This window comes from Eptesicus fuscus, chromosome 13, assembly GCF_027574615.1.
Source record: "Eptesicus fuscus isolate TK198812 chromosome 13, DD_ASM_mEF_20220401, whole genome shotgun sequence".
NCBI lineage: Eukaryota > Metazoa > Chordata > Mammalia > Chiroptera > Vespertilionidae > Eptesicus > Eptesicus fuscus.
This window is the reverse complement of record NC_072485.1, coordinates 57,591,476-57,614,640: the sequence shown is the minus strand read 5'-3', so window position 1 is coordinate 57,614,640 and position 23,165 is coordinate 57,591,476. Positions and strand designations below refer to the sequence as shown.

Below are 23,165 nucleotides of genomic sequence, written 5' to 3'. Positions count from 1 at the left end.
TTAAGGGACAGAAATATGAGGAACATGACAAAATCCCTGTCCTCAAAGAATTCTATGAGGTTAATCCTTTTGTTATTGGCCTGTCTTGAATATACAAGAGTGGTCTGCATTTCCAGATAAAAGAAATGCTCCTTTACCTCTTCTGATAGCATTTCCAGATCTAGAAAACAGACTATTAAATAAAATATAGAAAATTATTTCAGCCTTGAGTGGCTATTGTACATTTAAAAATGGGCTTCTGTAATTATTATAGGAACATTTCCCACTTTATGTGACTGAATACCATATTATTTTCAGGACATGCTATTGTCTATTGATCATTTTCTGGGGGCAGATGAAAGTTATAAATTTCAGTACAATAAACTGTTTGCAAGTTCTTTTCATCCCCTTCTTTATTTATCTCTCTCACCATTAAACACGCCCTTATTTTTGTGATATAAATCTGGACACATTAATAATACAAAGTATTTCAAGTGATTTATTCTTGTTTCCCAGCAGCTGGCCATTTCATTCTTGCCTCAGGCTGTTCTTTCTCCCTTGGGCAACAATCCCTGATCCCCATATACCTTTTCTTTTTTTCTTGCTCAGTCTCTCAGTGTCCCTTAATACCATAGTTTCTGATGTGCCAAGCTTCTTTCAATTACTAAAACATGAGAGTGAAAATCCGATATAGTGTACTGGTTATGGAATATGGCTCTCCCAGATTCAAATCCTCACTGTGTCACTCATTAGCTACATAATCTGATCAGGAACTGAATCTCTCTAAACCTCCACTGTAAAATTAGATAATAATTCATTTTTTATGAGATTGTGGCAAAGAAAAATTAAGGCAGATAATGCACAAAGCCACTAGCACAGTGGAGGGCTGAAAATAAGAATTCAATAAATGGGAGCTCTTGTGATTTAGAAATAATTGCCATTACTCCTCTCTGAATGCATCTGAAGTGCCAGATATGCAGCTAATTGCTTTTTACAGGATGGAGCAAAAGAAGGTTTACAGTTGTAATTACCTGAAACATAGTTTATCCTGGTATTATTATTTATTAATGAGTGTATTATTTTCCATAAGAACAACTGTAAATCTACTTTTGCCCCACTCTGTATGCATTATCTTTTTAAACCTTAGTCATTACACAAATCTTATCTTACTGAGTTTTAAAATATCAATATTAAATGTGTGACTCAAAGACCCACATTTTTTTTGTTATACACAGCAACTGAGCAGGTATTATGATAGGATATTTTCAGATTACCTAATATTTAAACTTTGAACCATTCAAGGATAAGCATAAAATAAGTTATAACTTGAAATAATGTGGCTGATTTTCATACATGCTTTGTGGAAATGAGTCTCCTTACTTTAAAGCCACACCATGTTTTCAATCAAGTAATGGACTAGGTACATGTCAGAGGATTTAATGGATGGAACCTCCCAACTTGTACTCTATACCCTAGAAATAAATGCTTGAAATTTCTTTGAATTATGAACTCTTGAAAATATAATGAAAGGTATAGATTAAAATCTGATAAAATGATCTCTCCAGGAAAAACAATGTACAAATGCATGCATGGCTTATAATTTAGGGCCATGGTCGACAAACTGCGGCTCGCAAGCCACATGTGGCTCTTTGGCCCCTTGAGTGTGGCTCTTCCACAAAATACCACGGCCTGGGCGAGTCTATTTTGAAGAAGTGGCATTAGAATAAGTTTAAAAAATTTGGCTCTCAAAAGAAATTTCAATCGTTGTAATGTTGATATTTGGCTCTGTTGACTAATGAGTTTGCAGACCACTGATTTAGGGCATTCATAAATGCAAAAGCCATCCAGGGCTTTTGAGCCAGACTAAGAGCCCCTCCTGTAAAGTATATTTAATAACACTCTACAAACATAAGGGTTTGCTCTGATGAGAACATTTCAAAATGGAAATGAATCGCAACAAATTTGGAAACAGCCAGATAACTATTCTGCTCAACCACATGGCTCCATTAATCTTCCAGGTTCTCGTGCTCATGCTCAGAGATGGTACTAATCAGTGGCAATATCAGTTGGAATCCAGCTTTCTTATGTGTTTCCTTTCCTCGTTATAATAAAAGTGTCTCTCAGAGAGAGACCTTAGGGGGACGTTCATTGATAAGTTTTCAGCTTCTCGTTACAAAGTAAACAGAAAGGGAGTTTGAATTTAGGGTTTCTTGTGGTACTTTTTATTTCCATTTGGAGGCCTAATCTCCTTTAATGCAAAATAAATGAGGACTCAAATGTGCTACAGCTGCAAGGGACTGCTAATATTTCTTCACGAAATTGAATTGTTTCCTTAGCATTACTATCACCGTCCAGCTCTCTAACCCTATTCAGTCTTGAGAAGGCACGATCAGAGAAATGATCAAGGAAACAGTAGTAAGAAAGAGAAGGGGGGGCTTCCTAGCTCTTTCCTCTTATTCAGCTTTGACTCAAGAGCTAACTTAATTTTATTGTTCATAATCAAGGGCACTATACATCATACATCACATGGTTTCCATCAGCAATGTGTTTGCTTTTTAAAACAATAAATAACAATGTAGGAAAAGCCATAGATGTAGAACATTTTCCTTGATCTTCTCAGAATATAAGGAAAGAACTCTTAATAGAGGAAAAATAAGTAAGTAAACATAGAAGTTACATTTAGTGACCTATCTCATTGTTCTAGCTTATTTCCTTGAACTCTAGTGTTTTGAAATGTAACATACCATAGACGTAGAATACTGAAGACCAGCCAGTATACTGTACAAGAATGCCAGCTAAAGGCATTGCAATCACAGCTCCAGCATAGGAACCTAAAGTAGAAGGAAAAAATGAAATCAATAAAAATTCTTGACTTTATTTCATGTTCTTTGATTCACTCGCACACAAATATCCACTTGTACACTTGAGTACATGCACACTCACAATCATACACTTCCAAGCACACATATATGCCTACATATTTAGCCAAGAATACAAGACTACACAAGTAGATATAACTTGCCCAAGACACAACAAAGATTTAAAAATAATAAGACTACAATAAAAATTAAATTTAAGACTATAATAAAAATAATTCATAAACTTGAAAACCTAGATGATGTGGATGAACAACAACAACAACACCCCCCCCCCCGCTGCCAAAAAACAAAACAAAACAAAAAAAACCCACACACACAACAAAGCACAGGAAGAAATACAGGAGACCAATAAGAATTAAAGAAATTGAAATGGTGGTCCCCAACCTTTCCTCATGTACACACACAGGCACTCCCCCATTGGTTTTTCAGGTGCCCTTTACTAATTTAAAAATCTTATTCAAACAGTTCCTAAACTTTCACCCACCATAACTACATTGGCGCATAGTATTTACCACAAAAGGAGGTGGTTGCCAATCTACTTCTCTCTAGAGGAGGGGCCCATTTGCTCCATATTCCATGACATGCTGGGTAGGTGACACCCTGTGATGGAAGAAGGTATATATCACCATTTAGGATCCAGGGTCATTGGAAAATAGGCACATTCCCTTCTCTGATGCAGTTTCCTTAGAATGGGCACAAGGGGAAGTTGCTATTCATGAGACTTTGCTGATTCCCTGAAATTCCATTATAAAACTTTCAGCACAGACCAGGTAAGGCATGGCCTCTTTTTAGCGACCTGTTCAAATTCTCCCCACCCTTCAAGTCTGATTTCTACCTCAATTTTCTTCTGATCAAGGCAAAATGAAGAGATCTTACACTATTCAGTTCATATATAATTCTGAACAGTTTGAGAAATTTGGAAGATCTTTCTGTGAGGCATTACACTCAGTGATTCTTAATATAAGGAATCCATACAAAGGAAGTTAAAGCTTAGGTCCTTGAAGTTCACACTTCCTGAAAGTAGTGTCTAGAACTTAAGACCCTTAAAGCATAGTCAGCCCTCTGCAGCCACAAATTCTACATCTGCAGATGCAACAAATCTCAGCTTGAAATTTTTAGGGGAAAAATGCTACATTTGTTGCTGACATGTACTATGTAGTTGGGCCTACCATGGTTGTGTCTGTACCAAAAATGTATACACTTGTTTTTCTTGTTATTATTCCCTAAACAATAGAGTATAACAACTATTTACATAGTATTTACATTGTATTAGATACTATATTTAATTTAGAGATGGTATAAAATACAAAGGAGGTCCGTGCAAATATTATACCCAAAGACTACACCATTTTAAAGGACTTGCTCATCCATGAAATTTGGTATCCAAACGAGGGTCCTGGAACGACTATAATTCTCCTTTACTATTATTTCGATGCTATTAATCTTTCCTTGTTTTTGGAGAGAGGAGATTGTTTTCAGTGCCTTCATACTTACCTGACTTATCTATCCCACCATACTCCATAGAAAGAGAAGGGGCAACAGGTAGGCCAACCTCAAATTTTTAAATGCAATTCTTTAAAAGACAGTAAGCTGATAGAGCAAAAGTCAGTCACTAGAGTTACATGCCCAAAGAATATATTCAATAAAATGCATTAGTGAAAACTCAAATAATGATTCAAAACCAATAGAGAGACTTGGTATAAAATTCCCAAAATTCAGTGTTATGGTCAGCAAAGAATACACTCAAGAATTTTTATTCCAGCACATTTAAAAAATACCTGTTTTTTTAAAAGTGAAATAGTCACTAAACATTTCTTTAATACCACTCAATTCTAGAGAAGGGGAAGTAAGCAGTCACAGTTGTAATTTATCATCATTTAAAGACAAAATATCTGATTGCCTAACTTTTCAATTTTTTACATGATGTAGACACAACCAACTAAGACATATTTATTTGTAGATCAAGACAAAGATTGCTGGTTCTTAATAACATGGCAACCTTAGCATGCTGTCATCCTGCAGTTCCATACCTCAACAAGTCCCTGCAATATCCTAACAAAGATGACACATCCATAATGCACTCTGGCTGCTGATGGGATTAGCATATTCAGAGTAGAGGTGAGAAGTATGGCAGCTCCAAAAACCCTGAAAAACAAAAGAAGTTAATAGATCTAATTTTCTCTGGTTACGTTAATCACAAACAATTTTAAAGTAGAATGTTTTTTCTTAAAGAATAAAATACATTCTGGACTTGGTTGGCTCAAGCCATTGCAAACAGATTTGTAGACTAACTCAAAATGCTAGAAATACAAGAAATAAAAGAAAGATCTAATAAAACTAGTTATACTTACTTGTATTTATTGTCTTTGCAGATGTACGTACAAATTGCAAATATTTAATGAATCAGTGCATATGTTTTTGGTCTGTATCTCCAGCTACAATGGAAGCTGCTTAAGGGGTAGAGTGTGTTTTCAGATACACTGTTATATCCTCAATACTATGTGCCAGGCATATAGCAGATACTCACTGAAGAGCTATTGAAAAAATAATAAATGCCTAAATGGAGCTGTGCCTTACATTATACAAGTATTTTTAACATCCTTAAATCAGTATATTCATAAAATTTTATGAATGATATCATATTGTAAATGCCCCAAGAGATCACATGATCAGATCCCACAGCACATTTTTGTTTTTGTTTTTTGCTTTTTAAAATATTTTTATTGATTTCAGAGCAGAAGGGAGAGGGAGAGAGAGATGGAAACATCAATGATGAGAGAGAATCATTGACCGCTCCCTCCTGCACGCCCCCTACTGGGGATTGATCCTGCAACCCGGGCATGTGCCCTTGACCAGAATTGAACCCAGGACTCTTCAGTCCTCAGGCCGATGTTCTATCCACTGAGCCAAACCAGCTAGGGCAGCACATATTTTTATAATCGAAATAACTATTAATTAATATTTATGTCTCAGTTTTCTCTGTTTTTTTGTTTTTTTTTTGTTTGTTTGTTTGTTTGCATATGGGTAGGTGGGGAGATGATGTTTGAGTAGCATCTCTAGATGCATACATATACATTACAATTCAAGAAAAAATTGATGAAAATATGACGCTCAGCCTTTTAATCATCTACAAATAAAATAAAATAAAAAGTCCATTTCATCACTTAAAACACTTTTAATATTCATACTAAAGCAAGAAAAACATGCCCCAACTGAGTGATTTTAGAAATATCCTCTTGCATGGAAGGTTTGTGACGTATTATCTCTAATGAGCTTAGCTATGTGTTCTATGCAAGTTTTCTTAAGTCACACATTGAGCCTTTTACTAGTACTCAGACAAAAGTTGTTGCCTCAGAGAACCTCAGATTCTTCCAGAGGCACGTTGAAATGTAACTGTGGAAGGCTTGAGCTTCTGTAAGGAGCCTTGATCATTATTCATCTGCTACTGAGATTTGAATAATGACTTTACGAAGGGTTGAAGAAGATAAGCTCCTTTTCCATGAATCATAGACCTAGACCGAGCCAAATACTTTTGTGTACTTGATGCCGCCTAATAGCCCCTGTCCTCAGAGGTTTCTCTCCAGCGAGGTAAAGGGTGACTCAGGAGGTGAACGTCCTGTTCCATTTCCCTCTGTTCTGTCCACTGAATAGGTATCTTTGTTTTTGTGTCAAAACATAATTTATTTCCTAACTGTTTGACACCAAATAGAAACTTTCTATTCCTAGAAATAACTCTTCCCATGAAAATGCCACACACCCAGTGATGTTAAACTTCTGCCAAATATGGATTTATTTTTTCAGAAAACAAATGCAAAAATCCCAGAACCTGTCCTGTAAAATAAGGATTTAAAATTATTATAAGAATTGCTTTTAAAAGTATTTTAATCCTTACTTATTTCTTTTGAATTAAAAGGATTTTCACCTCTCTTAAGTCTACAATCTAAATGTTCTTGCGTGTCATCCCCAGAACACCTTGGATCCTTTAGGGCTGAGGGAGTAGGAGGGAGTCTATGGGGCACGTTTGCTGGACCTGGTGTTAAATGGTGCATGTACCCAAAGGCCAGTGAGGCAAACATCCCTTCCCACTTTTCTAGGAGTTTGGATGTGGTACCTGTGCAGCAGAAAGAATGAAGTTGGAAAGGACAAACAGCACGGGAGTTCTGGTCGCATGAGTAAGCTGTCTGGGTGCTGGCCAATGTGTGCTGTCTTTCTGAAGATCCATCCCACTTTGTTTATTATCATTGATAATAGTGAAACTGACTACTCAGGGCTTTAAGGATAAAGAGAACCAAAGCCACATAATGCTACAAGATTCTTGAAAGTGTTTATATGAGTTATGCATCCACTCCATTCAGCCCTTTCAAAGAATTCCTTCAGACTGTCATCTATAAGCCAGCTGCATTAGAATTCGCTGAGTGCTCATTAAAAATGTAGATGTCTCCCTGCACCCGCCCCCCCCCCAAAGAAAATACCATTTCACATCGAAAGACAAAGGAGAGGAAAGCAATGTGTGTGTATGCCTGTGTGTGTGTGTGTGTGTGTGTGTGTGTGTGTGTGTGCAGTATAGGAGGCTCTGTATTACTAAAGAGATTACCAAAATTGAGACTCATGGAGTATCGCTGATACAGAAATGTTGGGAAAAGGAAAAGCTGCTGTTGAAAACCTGCACCACAGCCTGCCTGATGATAATCCTTCAGTGTGTTCCAAAGTGAGTTAGCTGTGGGATTCGCAGTCATATCCTTTTTTGATGAGCCATAGCCACAAACCCCCTCACATATCAAGCCCACCCCACAAGGATTTGCCCGGAAGAGGTGACAGAAGCACTGGTGACTTGTCACTTCTATGGATTATATTCATTTTCCTGGGATCAATCCATCAATCTCCATTTGGGCAGTGGCTTGTTACTAACAGGGAACTAGTGTTCCGCACCCCAGGTGTGGCACTAATCCTCTCCTAGAGCGTGTGCAGGAATAGAGTGATTCAGGCTGTTTAATCTATTTAGTCTAATCAAATCCGTGCTCAGGCACCTCCCTTTGTCACATCTGATGCCCCCACTCCCATATTAAATAAGGACTACACGAGCACACCAGCCCTCGGGCTCCCTTGGTACATCATTAAGTTGTAAAAATGACTTCATCACTCATGACAGAGAAATTGGACAGCCCCCACAGTGGCATATGGTAGAGGGGAAATCATTCCACCAGCTGCCCACCTGATTCTCTCCTCCCTCCCCTCCAGGGGCTGCCATTGTAAGATGTGGCCACAGGGGAAGCTAGAGCTGGTAAGGGGTGAGAGGAGGGGAAAATGAAAGGCCAGAGAAGCTGAGAGAAGCTCATGTCAGCAAACCACCTGCAAGCCCTTAAGGACCCCTCTCCCCCTCCATGCATCTATTCATCTTGTGGAAAGGGTATTTCTTTTGTCGGAAAAAGGAAGGCCTCTTCTGCATTGCCCTAGATACCTAACCTATAGGGCCCACAATGGGAAGGCAGCTAGATGAGTGAGATAGAAATAGTCACCTCTGACCCTAAGAGACTGAATGACTACAGACTGTTTTCCATCATAGCAGGATAGTGGTCCCTTGCAGCAGGCTTTATGATTATGGTCTGAATTATTTTCTCACACAAAAGGAATTTGCAAATGTTTCTCACTGGAAAGGTTAAGGAACCCTAGCTTGCAATTTACTTCAATGTTGCAGAAAATAAGTAAAACTACAGAGGAAAAAAGATGATAGATAATAGATATATAGGTGATAGATAGAGATAGATAGATGATAGACAGATAGATAGATAGATAGATAGATAGATAGATAGATGATAGATAAGCAGATAGGGTGTATTTGTATCTGCATGTGTGTTTGGCAATAAGACTTAAGATTTCCAATAAATAAAACACACTTTTATTGTTTTATTTCTATGAAGGAAAAAGAATAGCTACAGCAAAATCGTTTCTTTTTGAACTTAAAATATGAAGGTGTTGTGTTTAAAGTATCTTTGTTTCTCTCATTCTGAAAATCACTATCACCGGGGAATTTTTCATAATTATGTTAGCGAGAATATTTACTTAAAACATATCAAATTTCCTTTTTATAAATGCAAATGCACACTAATAAAGTTTTAAAATCCATCCATTTGAATCTGTGCATATTTAAGTATAAGTTCTTCTCTCTTTTATATTAGTAGTATGAATTAAATTGGGCCATTTGAAATCCCAAGGATTTGAAAACCCTTCTTTTTTGACAAAAGGTCTAAACTACTCCACTCTCCCAGTCATGCCGGAACCTCTACAATCTTCTAGGAGCCCAAATTGCCACAGGGGCTGAGTAGGGAGGAAAAGTTCTAAATACCATGTTTTCCTCTCCAGATAATCACACTCTTTGTTTAAGTCGTTATCAAGTTTGGATATTGCCTTTTGTAGAGGGAAGAACAGAATCACTCATATTGTGGCCAAATAGTTCGGGGGCCAGTACACACACACACACACACACACACACACACACACACACACACACACACACATACTGTACTAGTATGTTTCTCCTGCCACAAAAAATCTAAGGATCTCGTGGGTCCACTAAAAGCTTCTCTCTCTAATTCATGGATTTCTGTCCAGGATTTGGGGCATGATAGATTGTAGGCACTGATCCAGAGAACAGATGGCTCAGCCTGCTGCTGAAAGTGAACTTTGAGATGAAGTCCATACTATCAGGCAGAGATGTTCAATTTCAAAGTAGATGTGGCTGTGGTCATGTACTATGGAACATCTGAGTTTTAGTCTCAATCTCTCTGTGACCTTGGGCCCATCACCTACTCCCTGATTCTCTATTTCCTTTCCTGGTCTGTAAAATGAGAGGATTGGATTTGATGAGTCCTGTCCAGCTCTCATTATGGGTTCTTTCTGGTACAGGGAGTGCACTCTATGGGACAGACATAGGCAACCCTCAGTCTCTTCAAATAAAGAATTATTTTTCTTTAGCAAAATTCAAGTTAGAAACCCAAGAGATACCCTGAAAGACAAAATGTTACACTAGGAACTGAATCTTCTTTAAATAAAGAATGGGGCAAGAGAAAAAAAATAGTAGCTTTCAACAAAGAGTTTAACTTCCAGCTTGTGGATTTCTTAGTGCATTTATAATGCCTGGCTAGAATTCAGACATTGCACACACTGAAGTACTAACACTCTCAATACCCTGGGCTGGAGATATTTTTTAGGACAGCTATTTATGAGACATGACATTTCCAGTGAACAATAATATTAATAGTCTGTAAAGGAAAACAACTTTAAAGGCAGAAATCTGACCTGAAAAGAGGCATTTTTATTACAATAAAAATAATCCTTTGCATTACTAATACTTAAGGCAAATTTAAACACAAGTAATGCTGAATGTTCATAAGAGCTTTTTTCTTTTAATGTCTTCTCTGGATTTAAGATTTTATTAATAATGAATGACAACAGCAAACAATTATTGAGTGCCAGACCCTTGTAAGAATTTCACACATGTTCTCTTATTTAGCTGTCAGGATAACCATATCAGGTAGATATTTTGGTTAGTTCCCTTTTATAGAAACAGAAACTGAGGCTCAAAGAGGTTAAACAATGTGTAATGCCATTCAGTTATTAAATAGCATATTTAGGAATCTGAACTCATACAGTTAGCTTTAGAACCTATATCCTAACCACTATGCCATGATCCTTTTCTTTTTAAGCCACAAACGTTTTGTTGTGATGTTCATTTTATTTATCAACAAGGATCTATCGTGGGCCAGGCACTCTCTGAGGTGTTAGGTATAGAGCAGTAAAAACAACATGGACAAAATCATTTGCTTTGTCATGAAGCTTACTTACATTTTATTGGAGAAAGGCGGATATTAAAGAGAAAAGTAAGTAAAATATTGGAATGGCAAGTGGCAGTGAGTGCTATGTAAAACACTAAAGCAGGGTTGGGAAGTCAGGAGGACAGGAGCAGATTAGGGGCAATTTTTAAGTAGGGTTTCAGTAATATTGCCACCTTAAATAAAGAGGCAAGAATAATCTGTGTGTATAATATCATCCATTAGAAATGTCATGTTGGCCAAACTTCCTTTGGTAATTCTGACCCTCTTTGATTATGCCCACTGCAAAATCCTGTTGTTTCTCACATTAAATATTTTCCCAGTAAGGTTCCTCCTCACTCTCTCAATGCAAGGTACAAGTAGTCCTTAGCCATTTCCCATTTGTAAATATCTGGATCACTGGACGCTCCATGCTGCATTGTTTAAAGGCAAAGCTAATTGTCCCCAACACCTTTCAATCACTATGTTAAATATGTTCTCATGGGAAAATAGTACAGATCTTGTGAGGAGTCTTTCTTTGATTCCCCATCCTAAGGCCCTCCATGGAGGTGAGTAAATTCTCCTGACCAGGATGCACAATGCCCTTTAAGGAAAGACAAAGGGAAAAAATGATGCATTTTTGAGTTTTCTCTTGGGAATTGAGTTTTCTCTTCCCGGGACTCCCTCATTTCCTCCTCTCCATGAGCTGGAAAGCAAGAATTCTTAGAATTTGACCAGAAAAAAGAACCAAGAACCTGTATTCTGTCCATGAGGGGCTCCTTTTGCTTCTCCTTAAAATAGAGGCACCAAATCATTGCTGTTTGTTTTTCATTGAGAACTGCCTGGAAGTGTAACCAGGAGCCCTTCTCTCTTGAGGTGCTGTCTCCACACACCTCAGTTCCTCTGTTCTAGTTCCACCCATCACAGTGATGGCAAACATTTTCCAAAGCAAGCTTCTTTTATTCCTGGAGGGAAAGGAATCTGTCCCCAGTATCCCACCCAAGGGGAATTTTATTCTATTATTAAATGATCTATAGGGAGAATCTTATTTGAATGGGCATCAATACTTGTAGGTGGAAAACTGGTCTTGCTGTGTTGTTTTTATTGTGTTTGAAAGTGACTATAATAGAACACATACACTTTTCTACCCAATTCTAAAAATCTCTCAGATTTTGTGTTAAAACAAAACAAAACCCTTCTAAGATTAAATTCCATGTAGCAGGTATAAGACTAATTAGACAGTGACCAAAATGTTAATAATAGGTGACTCTGGGTGATGAAATTATTTATAATTTTATTATAATTTCTTTTTTATATATTTTTGTTTAGTATGTAATGATTTTATAATTAGAAAATGAAATGTTACATATTTTTAAAACCTGCTTTCACAGGAGGCTTCAACTATATTTGTAATGTTTTGTTATATTTTTTAAATGTGGCAAAGATCTCAAAATCCTAGCTAGTCAATGATTTTCCATCGATTCTTAATATTTTACAATGAACTTTAACTTAGTTTTCTCAGCCTTGTAAAACACAAAACACTGCGTGTGAAAATATTAAGTTCCTCTCCCTTGAATACCTATTTAAAGGTAAGGTGTATACAAATCCAAATAAAAATATTAAAATTCAGAAAATTTCCTTTGTGGAAAATGTACCAAATAAATTAGAACATGAGTCAGTATTAATCAATTCTTTGCTAAACATGACATAAATGATAGCAATGAGCTTGCTTTAAAAAAAAAAAAAAAAAAGCAACAACAATGACAAAAACTAACAGAAAAACCTGTTTATTGACCTCCCAGTTTTACAACCAGGAAAGCTGGGACATCCCTGGTGCTGTTTTCTTGGCAGGAAAATGTTAACATTGTAACATTTGGCAAGCTGGAGGCTTTGACTCTGAAAACACAGGCACAGCCGTTATATTTTCATTTCACATTACATTGAGTTCCCTGAATCATTGTTGGGTTTTGGTGAATTTTTTGTATATTTATCCCCTGAAGTGAAAATATTTCATGTATGTATTTGGAGTATCTTTCTGGGGAAGTTTAGTTTGTTTTAGAAAATATTTTATAGGGAAAAAAAGAAAGATTCAAAACACAACATATTAGGGACATGAAAGCCAAAAATGTAACATGTTCATTACCAGTAATGTTTCAGCTTTTTCTAATATAATGTTTTTATTTATCCCATTTATATAATTGAGTCCTCTACACAGTTAATGCCTTTCATTTTAAACTGATTCCTTTAAAAAAAAAAAAAGAATGTTTGTCTCTTGTTGGGTCTAATCTAAGTGCTAGCCATCCGTAATGCCAGAGTAAAAACAATATTCAAAGGGCACTATTCTTAATCTATTGCATTCTCCTCTTAACATTTTGAAGGATTGCCCCAAAATATTCACTCTAGAATCATTAAACCTAAAATAAATTTCCAAGAAGGATCCTAGGAAGGATCCTAGGCCTTGGAAACAACTGGGAAATCTTGGGAAGGAAGACACCTCTGGGAATGGGACTGTAGGTAAAAAAAGGTACTGGAAGTGGCCTGGGATATTGCACTGAGAGATGAAGAGGGACCAGTTTACAAAAACAGAGGAGCTCAGACTAGAGAGGTGCCTGATTCTAGATTACTTGCCATCTTTTGGGGGGCAGGATGGGAGAAGTCATAGGTACAGGATCTGACGAAAGACCCAAAGTCTCTATTTGGGGTCTCTGTGCAGCATTACCTGGAAGGGCGAGTATTCTTTATCAGTTCAACAATTCAGATTTAAAGAGCACTTAGTTTTATTTGTTATAATTCACACAGTGGAGTCAATGAAGCCGTCTCTCACCCTTGGGTGGCTGTGTTCTTTGAAACCCCCACCCCACCAGTTCCTATGCCCCGGATTTGGGGTGCCTCTCCGGGTGGCGCTTGGGGCAGTCCTGGGGGCTGACACTAAGACCTGGGCTCGCAGACACCACGCTGCAGCAGCCCCGCCGCAGGCCGCAGGTGGCGCCGCCTCCACCCCGCCGCTGCTCAGCGGAGCTCATTAACAGGTGGACTCTTCCCCCCTCCCCGCCTCCCCGGAGCCTGAAATCCCGCCTGCCTCCATAGAAACAAATCCTTCAGACCTAGAGCCCCATCTGGGCGGGCGCCCCGGCCGGGCTTTCCACCGCCCTGCCGGGAGGTCAGCGCCGAAAGGAGCCGGGGCACCCGCGGGACAAGCGGGGGAGAGCGCGGCACGTGACGGCCCCACCCCTGCGTGCATCTGGCCTCCCCACCCCAGCTCGGTCTGCTCGCCGCCAGGCCGCAGCTCCTTCCAGGCCTTAAGGCACGTCGACTATTTTGCGAAGGGCGGATTCAGACAGGGCGCAGAGGAAGCGACAACGTGCGCCCTCCCCGGAGACCCCAAATCCTTTAGGGCGCCTTACTCTGGAAGGAGGCCCCCAGCAATTCCTGCTCCGAGAAGGGGGTGCCAGGGAATTAGGAGACCTGGCCCAGGAGTTCCCAACCCCCCCGCGGGGCGGTGTTCCCTGCACCCGAGTCTCCGCTGCCCTTCTCTGGGTACCACCACCACCACGACCCCGAGCCCAGCCGGGGCCCGCTGGGCGCGTTACCTGTTGGCCGCCAGCCGAGACGCGATGTAGCCGCCAGGAATCTGGGTGATGATGTAGCCCCAAAAGAAGGAACCGTGGATCATCCCCACGGTTTCCGGGTCCCAGTTGAATTTGGCTTTCTATGAGAGTAGGAAAAATTTTTTTAAATACAATTTAATTTACAAAACTGGGGTGGAGGGAGAGGATCGAGTCAGCGCCTGGGCCGCGGTTCACTTTCAGTGGTTCTCCAGCCGAAGAGCCCCCATCCCCCAGGCACTCTCTGCATTCGGGGCGTGTGGGTGACTTAATTTCGTTTCTTAACAAAACAGAACCAATACCTTCTTATAGAGAGGAAATGTCGTTTTGAACTGGGAACCCGTGCTCGTTTGAAACGTATCGTGATTAATAGAAAAGCTAGACCCCCTAGCTTTGCTCTGGGAACCACGTCAGGTGGGCGGAAACTCCCGGCCAAGTGAGGAAAGCTTAGGGCTCCAGATTGGGAAATTCGGACTTCCCAGGGAGAGATTCCGTTAGCCCGCTGGGGATAGAGACCCTCCTGGGCGCATTTATTAGACGCCAGCCAGTGTGGGCGGGAGTGGAATGGCTTGGAGAACGGAATCCAACCCAGGAAATTCTGGGGAAGGAACTTGGGGAACTTGGGGTGGGAGGTGCGGAGGTCGGTTGGAGGAGTTAGGAAGGAGGATGGCCCCAGCAAAAAAAAACGGGGATAGGCATGGGCAGGAAGGACTAAGAGTAGCCCTGGGGATTTGGGGAGTCAGCGGAGAGGGAGGTGCTGCTCAGGAGTGGTCACGAGAGCCCAGAAGGGTGTGCCTGAGGGTCAGGGCCTAAGTCTGCCATCGCCAGCCCGGGCGGCTGCACCAGGTGAACTCCTACGTAACCTGGGGCGAGATACCTGCAGTGGAAAGGGGAAAGCGCACTTCTTGCGCCTGAGCAACTGGGGCCCCCTTTGTCCGTTGGAATAAAATTCTGAAACCAAGCGCACTTTGCTGGGTCTCCCCGAATCCCCAGGGCCGGTCAGCGCTCGCCGCTTCCCCTCCAAAGCGAGTGCCAAATTAATCCTCCCAACCCTGGCCTGGTGAATGGTCGCTCAAATTCCTAAACTGGAAATACAGACCCACCGGTTTCTGTGACCTTGACATGGACCCTTCTCTTCCTAGGGGTCACTCAACACACACTGTAAGATCAGAGGACTGGGTTCCAGAGACCCCAAGATGCCCTGGGTGGCATCCCCTCTCCACTCCCCCGCGCCAGCCAGGTTGAGTTGATTTATTTCTCGGTTTTGTTTCATTTTCATTATTAAAAATGTTTGGAGGAATTCGGCGGGAAATTATACCTAACATGCTGCTTCATTCCTTCGAGTAAAAGAAAAAATACTTCGATTTAGAGTCTGTGGACATGACTTAAGCCCCAACTTCTTGCATGAAGTTACTCTTCTCAAAAACCTAGTGAGCTAAAATCAATCAATCAATCAATAAAAATAATTTTTAAAAAAAGCCTAGTGAGCTACACGCGGTTTTCCGTTTTGCAGGGGAGAAAAGGCAGGCCCAGAGGGCAGAAGCCACGTGCTTCAGGAGCAACAATGGCAGGTGAGGATGATCCCAGAGGGCTCCACCGTGGAAAGGCGGTATTAGAAGGGCCCGAGGGGGCACCCAGGCCTTCCCCATTCAGTGTCTGTATTGGGGGTGAGGGGGCGGCGGGGGGGGGGGGTAACCGGGCTCTAACAGGGGATGTGGCTTAGCGCAGCCGCGGCCAGCGGTCGCCCACCTCCTTGATGACCTTGCCCCCTCGGTGGATGGTGCTGTTGTTGACCATGTCCACGATGGCCACGCCCAGGTTGCAGCGGATGCCGAAGGAGATGCAGAAGCCCAGGCCACTCATGATGGCGATGATGTAGCGACGCGGCAGGCCGAAGCACGTGCAGTCGCACAGCGGCGCCTTCTTCTCGGGCACCTCCAGGGGCTTCCCATCCTCCGTCAGCTCAATGGTCTCCCCGGAGGTCTCCTGCTTCTTCTCCAGCACCCTGTGCGGCAGAGCAGGGGGCCGGGGAGGCAAGGACGCCTCAGGTTAGGCACCCCAGACGCCCCGCTGTCCCCAATTCCCAGGGCCCGGCAGGGCTGAGGGGAGCGGCGCTGGCCCACTCCCCGTCCCTCCGGGATGAGGATGCTCCGGACTCTCCGGCCTCTGCCAGTCCCCTCCCCCCGGCAGCATCTCTTCAACGTTCGCACCGCTGGCCTCGGGCCTCCAGGCCCCCTTTCCCCCGGGAGACACCCCCGCAGCACCTTGATTCACGTGCACAGGCCGCTTGCTTGGGCCTAACTTTTTTGCGGGGTTCTCAGTTGATGAGGATCACCCCAAAGGCGCCTTCTGAGCGCCTTCTGAGCAACTGTGTGGGCGCCTCCCCGCCGCAGTGCTTTACCCAGCTGGGATTTTTTTTAATCCAGCTGCCCAGCTGCGGGCAGGCCCAGCCGAGGCCCCGCACCCGTCCTACCCCTTCCTTCCCGGACAAGCTTTCCAGGATGGGGACCCCGCGATCCCGCCCACAAAGGAGCCCCGGGCCTCCAGGGACTAAGGCCTCTCCCGTGCGGGCCCACGCGGCGCGGCGGCGGTCTGTGAATGAGCCGCGCTCTCTCGGGCCCCTTCCTCCAGCCCCCCGGTGCCAATTCAATGTTTTCTCTCCGGGTTTCACATCTTTTTCCTCGTTACTGGAGTTGGAAACAAAGGCCTCCGCAACATATGGCCGACACCTAAGCCTCCTACTGCCAGAACATGAATAATTAATTCTTCACAATCTTGCGTCATTACTATCTCGGTTACCAACACCGGAAAAAAAAAATGTCACCGGCCCATTTCCAAAGGTTTGAAATGCGACTCCCAGGTATACAAACGCGCCCCCAAATCAACTCTGGTAGGATGTTCCATACCCAGGTAGAAGGTCTCACATTTAGTTTTTGTTTTGTGTTTCTTTTCCTCCTTTTTTTAAATTAGCGTAGCATCTCACCAGATCTCACCCGTCTGATTCCTTTTAGGCTTTTGTCCTTGGGGGGAGGGGGGAGGGAAAAGCGGAGCGACAGAAAGGTTTTACTAAAAGCCCATAACGTTGTTCTAGTCCACCATTTAACTGTGAAATTTCTGTGCTTTTTAAAAAAAGCATGTGAACAGTAACATCGCCATGGACCCTTGAGGGGAATACTCTCAATATTTAAACAAAGAGCCTCCCCGTTTAAAATGGGCAGATATTTCCAATCTACCATATAATTGCTTTTTATGCGTGCCCTTTCAATGATATATCCAGACACAATTGTTTTCATACACACGGGTAAAGCAAATGAAATTTTAATATCAATTCCAAGAATGCATGGCTTGGGAGTTGGCTGTCAAGCAATTTGAGGCTACCAGGGGAAAAAAAAAGTCATACTTCCAAATTCTGGAAGTAACACCTGGAAATAGGTCACAAACGTATTGTTGGCTCTGTTAACGCTTATTCCTAAAGTCCAATCCCAATTGTAGAACATAGGGCAATATATACTGGGAGAGGAAAAGGGAACTAATGAGATTTTATTTTTACTTATTGCACATTGGCTTTCTATACTCATCTTGCAAAGTCCAACTCTGCACCTGCCCTCCCCACCTGATGGCAGTTGGGCTGGAGAAGAACAGCTCTTTCCCAGGCAGCTGCGGGACTGCAGGGCCCTTGCGGTATGCACTGCCGCATAGGTGCATGACCGAGCCTGCATGAAGCCCACCAGAACCAAAGAGATTTGGAAAATGGGGAGGCACATTGGTCAATTTCTTTACATTTCCTATCCATTCCCAAAGGCTTCAGTTGCCCAAATGTGAAAATGAGCGCTCTCTTGAACTCGTTTATCCTTTCATTTCTGCCCTCTCTTCTTGATTTGGCTCATATTAAGAAAGGGTGTAGTCATTATACATCTTGAAAGGCTATAAAGTGGTGGAATTGACAGCATAATTAGTGCAATGACTACAGGGAGGATGAAATTATTTTTAAAAAAATTTCCAGTACTTTCAAAGTCATTTTACTGGTTATTACTATGGTTTTTCTTATAAGTAATGTGACCTTTCCCATACAAGAAATAGACTTCTATGAGAGGTCAAATAATAAATATATACATATACATTGTTCTGGGTTCAGAGAGAAGAACTGCTTTCGCTATCAATTATTGATATGTTTTGATTCTTCTTCCTTCTTTAAAGAAGGATGATTCCATGGGGGGATTCGCTACTCAAGTGGTTTTAAAACTAAGATCTAAATTTCTTTTTTGGCGTTACTCTTTGGAATTTCTTGATTCATTTTTAAAGGGTTGTATTTTTTATTCATTTGTCTGGATAAAAAAAAAATTAACTTGGTGTCACTCTAAGCACCAAAAGAAAGGTTTTTTGTTTTTTTGAACAGGTACTGGTCATTTTTCAATTGTAAAGAGGATAAATCCTGGGCAGGAAAGGATGAGAATCTGCAGGTACAGAAACAAAAATCACACACACATGCACAAAGCAGACAGGTTCATTTAGTGCAGCATTCCTGAATAAACAAGCAGGTTTCCAGAGCAGCCCCGCTCCAGCAATGAGCAAGAAAAAAATACTTTCCGATCATATTACAATCTCTCTAAGCAACCTAAGCAACGCGGTTTGCGGAAATAGCCCTGCAGATTTTTGCATGCCAAGCCCCAGGCAAATATGGGTTTGCTTTCCTCTTACCTGTAGATCTGGCCGAGGGATTTTCCAGCAAGATTCTTTAGCCCCTCTTTTCCGGGGGTCAAAACCCTTTGTTTTACGGATTCCATTCTTGCAAAGACTGGTGTCGGCTCTTGCCAGATTTAAATAGTGATCGCTATAGAAGGCGAGAATTGCGCATATTGTCTTAACCCCTTAAGGTAGTTGTGGGGTTTTTCTTCTCAGCGGAATGGTATTGATGTGCCTCCAGCAAGAGTGCCAGTGAGCAAGGGGAGGGAGAGTGAGAACAGAATACAACAGAATAGCTGCATGCAACCCACGGGTTTCCTAATAGGAGAGTTGGTAGACACAATCAGAAAGTCTCATTGGAAGGGGAGGTTCCGGTGGCAAAGGGCGCATGGTATTTGGGCGGGCGCTGATGAGTTCTTGTCCTGGAAGTCAGTCCACTGAAAAACAATTTAAATTCCTGGTGCTGAAGCCTTATTGCTGTCCAATCTTCTGGCTTTTTAAACGGAAGGGTGGAAACATCACAGAACCCTTGTGTAAGGACAAAGGCAACATAAAAGCATTTTGTAAAAATATGTGTATTTGCTATGAGGAGCAGAGCACTTCCAAAACTCATGGGAGCATCTTAGGTCTCAGGTGAGCAAAGCTGCTATTCGTTTTGTCTCCTTCCTATGATCTCCTCCCATCACACCTGCGCAACTCTGCTCTGCGGTAGAGTCGAATTAAGATGGAGAAAGCTCGCTGCTCTTTGAGGACGTGAGTAAATAACAGACGCACAGTTCTGATTTGGGCAGCTTCAGGGAAGATTTTTTTTTTTTCCAACCAAGCTGACTGCGCCGCCTTCGCAGCGCCTTCGGGGGCGCGGCTGGTCAGAATATTTCAGCACCGCGGACAGAGTTCCAGGAAATGGGGACGCTTCTTTTGGCTGACCGGATCGCCAACTTTCTAGGGGAGCTGGGCGGATCGCCCTGAACAGGAAGCCTTCTGGGGATCGTCAGACATGGAAGCTATGGAGACCAAGTGGAAGATGTCATCATCGCCCGAGTTTGCAGGGAGAATGGTGCATTTGGCGCTGCAAGGGAGGAAGACTTTATAAAAAATTGACAAGTGACTGTTCTAATCTCCTACATTTTGCTCAGCACGCTGACAAATCTGTTTGTTGTAAGGAAGGAAGATAACAATGTATTTTACTTAAGTTTGTGGTATTCTGGGGGCACCTGGGATCCCTTGGATATAAAACATATGTACACAAAATGCATAATTATATTGCTCATGCTTTTTGGTTTAACCCCTGAACAGAAGGAAAGAAGGAAGGAAGGAAAGAAGGAAGGAAGGAAGGAAGGAAGGAAGGAAGGAAGGAAGGAAGGAAGGAAGGAAGGAAGAGGGAGAAGTGGGAGGGAGAGAGAAAAGAGAGAAAGGGAAAGGAGAGAAAGAAAAAAATACCTGCAACCTCAATGACCTTGGTTAAATAAAAGACAGGTGTTTAATATATATTCCTTGTAATTTTATGATTCTTCACTTAATTCACAGCACAATACTGAGATATCAATATACTGATGAAATTTGTGGCCATACATTGTGCTTGTCAATAAATAATTACTGATATTATTTTCAAGATTTATTTAAAATTACATATATTCCTTTAAAATATGATTTTTGTCTCATTTTCTCCTAAAGCAGAATTATAGAAATTCATGTAAGACTTGATTTCACATATATAGGTAGAGCATCAATGAATCTATTTCAGTAAGTAAAGCAAGAAAACTATGCTAACTTGATGTTAATTATTAATGCATTTGACATGAATCACAATCCTCTTAGATGCAATTCAGGCAAACGATTACAAAACAGTTTGTCCTTAAACCACATTCTCAAGGTTGAAATCTTTGGATTTTATTTAAATCAACAGGGGGAGTAAATTTTTCTTAGGAATCCTGAGACCAAATCTCAGAAGTATGAATCTAAACACAGAATCATGGAAGAATGTTCCCTGAATAGGCCAAATAATACAATGGATATGAATATACAGAATGGATAGTGAAAAACATTGTCAAAAATAGCTAATACTATCTACCATTAATAAATTTGATAGTTATCATATAAGTATGTATTAAATATATATCTTCTATAAAATAAGAAATCATATTTCTAAACCTCTAGAATGCCTGAAAATAGTATATATCCCCAAAGGTGATCAAGACTGAGGAGAGAAAAAAAAACAAACCAACCCAACATTAAACTACCTCCTTCCAAACAAAGATTCAAGCTAGTCAGGACATGACTCATCTAGGGGCTTTACAAATGATCTGTTTTCCAAATCATTAGTGACCAAATTCATTACATGTCCCTAATTGATTTTAGGGACACCCATGATTTTGAAATTCTGGAAAGTTATGCAAAAAAATAGAGGTTAAATATATGTGAAGTTTAGATGGTGATAAAAAATGGTTCTCCTAACTGCACCCCAAATGTCTAGAGATCTAAACCACCCAATTGCTAAGTCTGCACTATATATAGCTCACAGGGCACCAAACAATACAAATCCATCATGAAAGCATTGTTTCTAGAGTAAAATAATTACATTCACCTTTATTGAAGTAAATGTCATCTGGATCTTTCCTCCATTCTCTGAATAACTGGGTGGGTACTTGAATAAAAATAACTGCTGATATTGATGTATTCTTTCTGAAAATATTCATTTAGTGCCTAGAATTGCACTAGATTCTGAGAATGTCCCCTGAAAGATTTCATAAGATACATGGGAAACAGACAAATTACAAATAGTTAAGGATAAAATTGGACAAGAAACCCAGCCTTGGAGTGAAAGTACACAGAAAAGATTTTAGGAGGTGATGTTTCCTTGTCTGTCTTAAGAGAAACCTAGCCCTAGGAAGATGGTGGCAGCCTTGTGGAACTGAGTGGGGATAGGTGGTGGTATTTGGAAAGCATCCCCACCAGAGGGGACATCTTGAGCAAAGTCACAAACAAATGGAAAATGCTGTATGTGGAAAATTACAAGAATTGCTATGAGGCCACCTGAGACCAAAGAATGCCATTTAGGCTATTCTTAAAGTAATAGCTACTCTCGATATGAGACATATATTCAGACATTGCTTACCAACCCAACAAATTTTCTTCAACTGTAGTTCCAAAATCCAAACACTGAACACATACTTTTGTGATTTTAAGTTCATCAGATTTATCTTTATGAAAGGAAATATTAGTAGTTATACATATGATATTAATATAGTGATACTGAAAAAGCCTTTTCTTCTCTGAACACTCTCCCTTATCCGTAATATCTTCCATTCAATTTTATCAGTGCTTTCATTTGAATTATTAGACACCTCTTCCTATAGGAGAATTATCCCCTCTTCCCAAGCACTCTTTTTGTTGTTGTTGTTAATCTTCACTTGAGGATATTTTTCCATTGATTTTAGAAAGAGTGGAAGGGAGAGGGAGAGACAGAGAGAAACATAAATATGAGAGTGACACATCGATTTATTGCCTCTTGCAGATGCCTAGACCAGGGCCGGGGATCAAGCTTGAAACCAAGATAAGTGCCCTTGACTGGAATCGAACCCAGGACGCTTCAGTCTGCAGGCCGACACTCTATCCACTGAGCCAAGCCAGCTAAGGCTCTTGCCAAGCACTCTTAAAAATAAAAGGAGACGTTTCACTGACTACAACTAATATGTATAGTATATTAACATTTGCAAGTGACTTTCACTTACATGATTTCATTTATTCCTTGCAATTATTCTTCAAAATAAACTAGTTTTATTCTAATTTTATTGAGGAGGAAAATGAATTTTAATGAATTGCCTGAAGTCATGAAACCAGCAATGAAGAAGTTAGTGTTAAGAGTAGTTTCTCACCATTTAAGATCTTGTTAAAATACAGATTCTGATTCATCAGATCCACAGTGGAGCCCAAGATTCAGCAATTCTAGTAAGTTTCCAGGGCCGCTTGCCCATGGATCGCGCTTTGAATATCAGCAGCAGAGAGTATGAAATGTGAAATCAGCTGACCTGGATTTGGGTCCTGACTTTGCTGATTATCATCCCTGTGACTTTGAATCAATCACTTAACTTTAATAAATGTCAGTTTCCTAATTTGTACAAATTAATGCTTGTAGTAAGTGATCTCTATCATCGCTTCCTCTTATAAAATTCTATGACTTTTTCATTAATTTCTTCATTGATGTAATACCA

General features: G+C 41.0%; 1 protein-coding gene across 1 annotated transcript in view; it reads right to left on the bottom strand.

The window, feature by feature from the left end:
• Positions 1-19,055, bottom strand: part of SLC17A6 (solute carrier family 17 member 6) — a 29,854-nt gene extending 10,799 nt beyond the window's left edge. Inside the window, exons 1-6 of the mRNA XM_008148964.3 lie at positions 18,970-19,055; positions 16,021-16,276; positions 14,257-14,375; positions 4,889-5,003; positions 3,371-3,458; positions 2,724-2,810 (exon numbers count right to left, since the gene is read on the bottom strand). Of these exons, the coding sequence (XP_008147186.1) occupies positions 2,724-2,810; positions 3,371-3,458; positions 4,889-5,003; positions 14,257-14,375; positions 16,021-16,276; positions 18,970-19,055 (751 nt within the window). The remainder of the gene's footprint in view (positions 1-2,723; positions 2,811-3,370; positions 3,459-4,888; positions 5,004-14,256; positions 14,376-16,020; positions 16,277-18,969) is intronic.
• Positions 19,056-23,165: the final 4,110 nt, after the last annotated feature.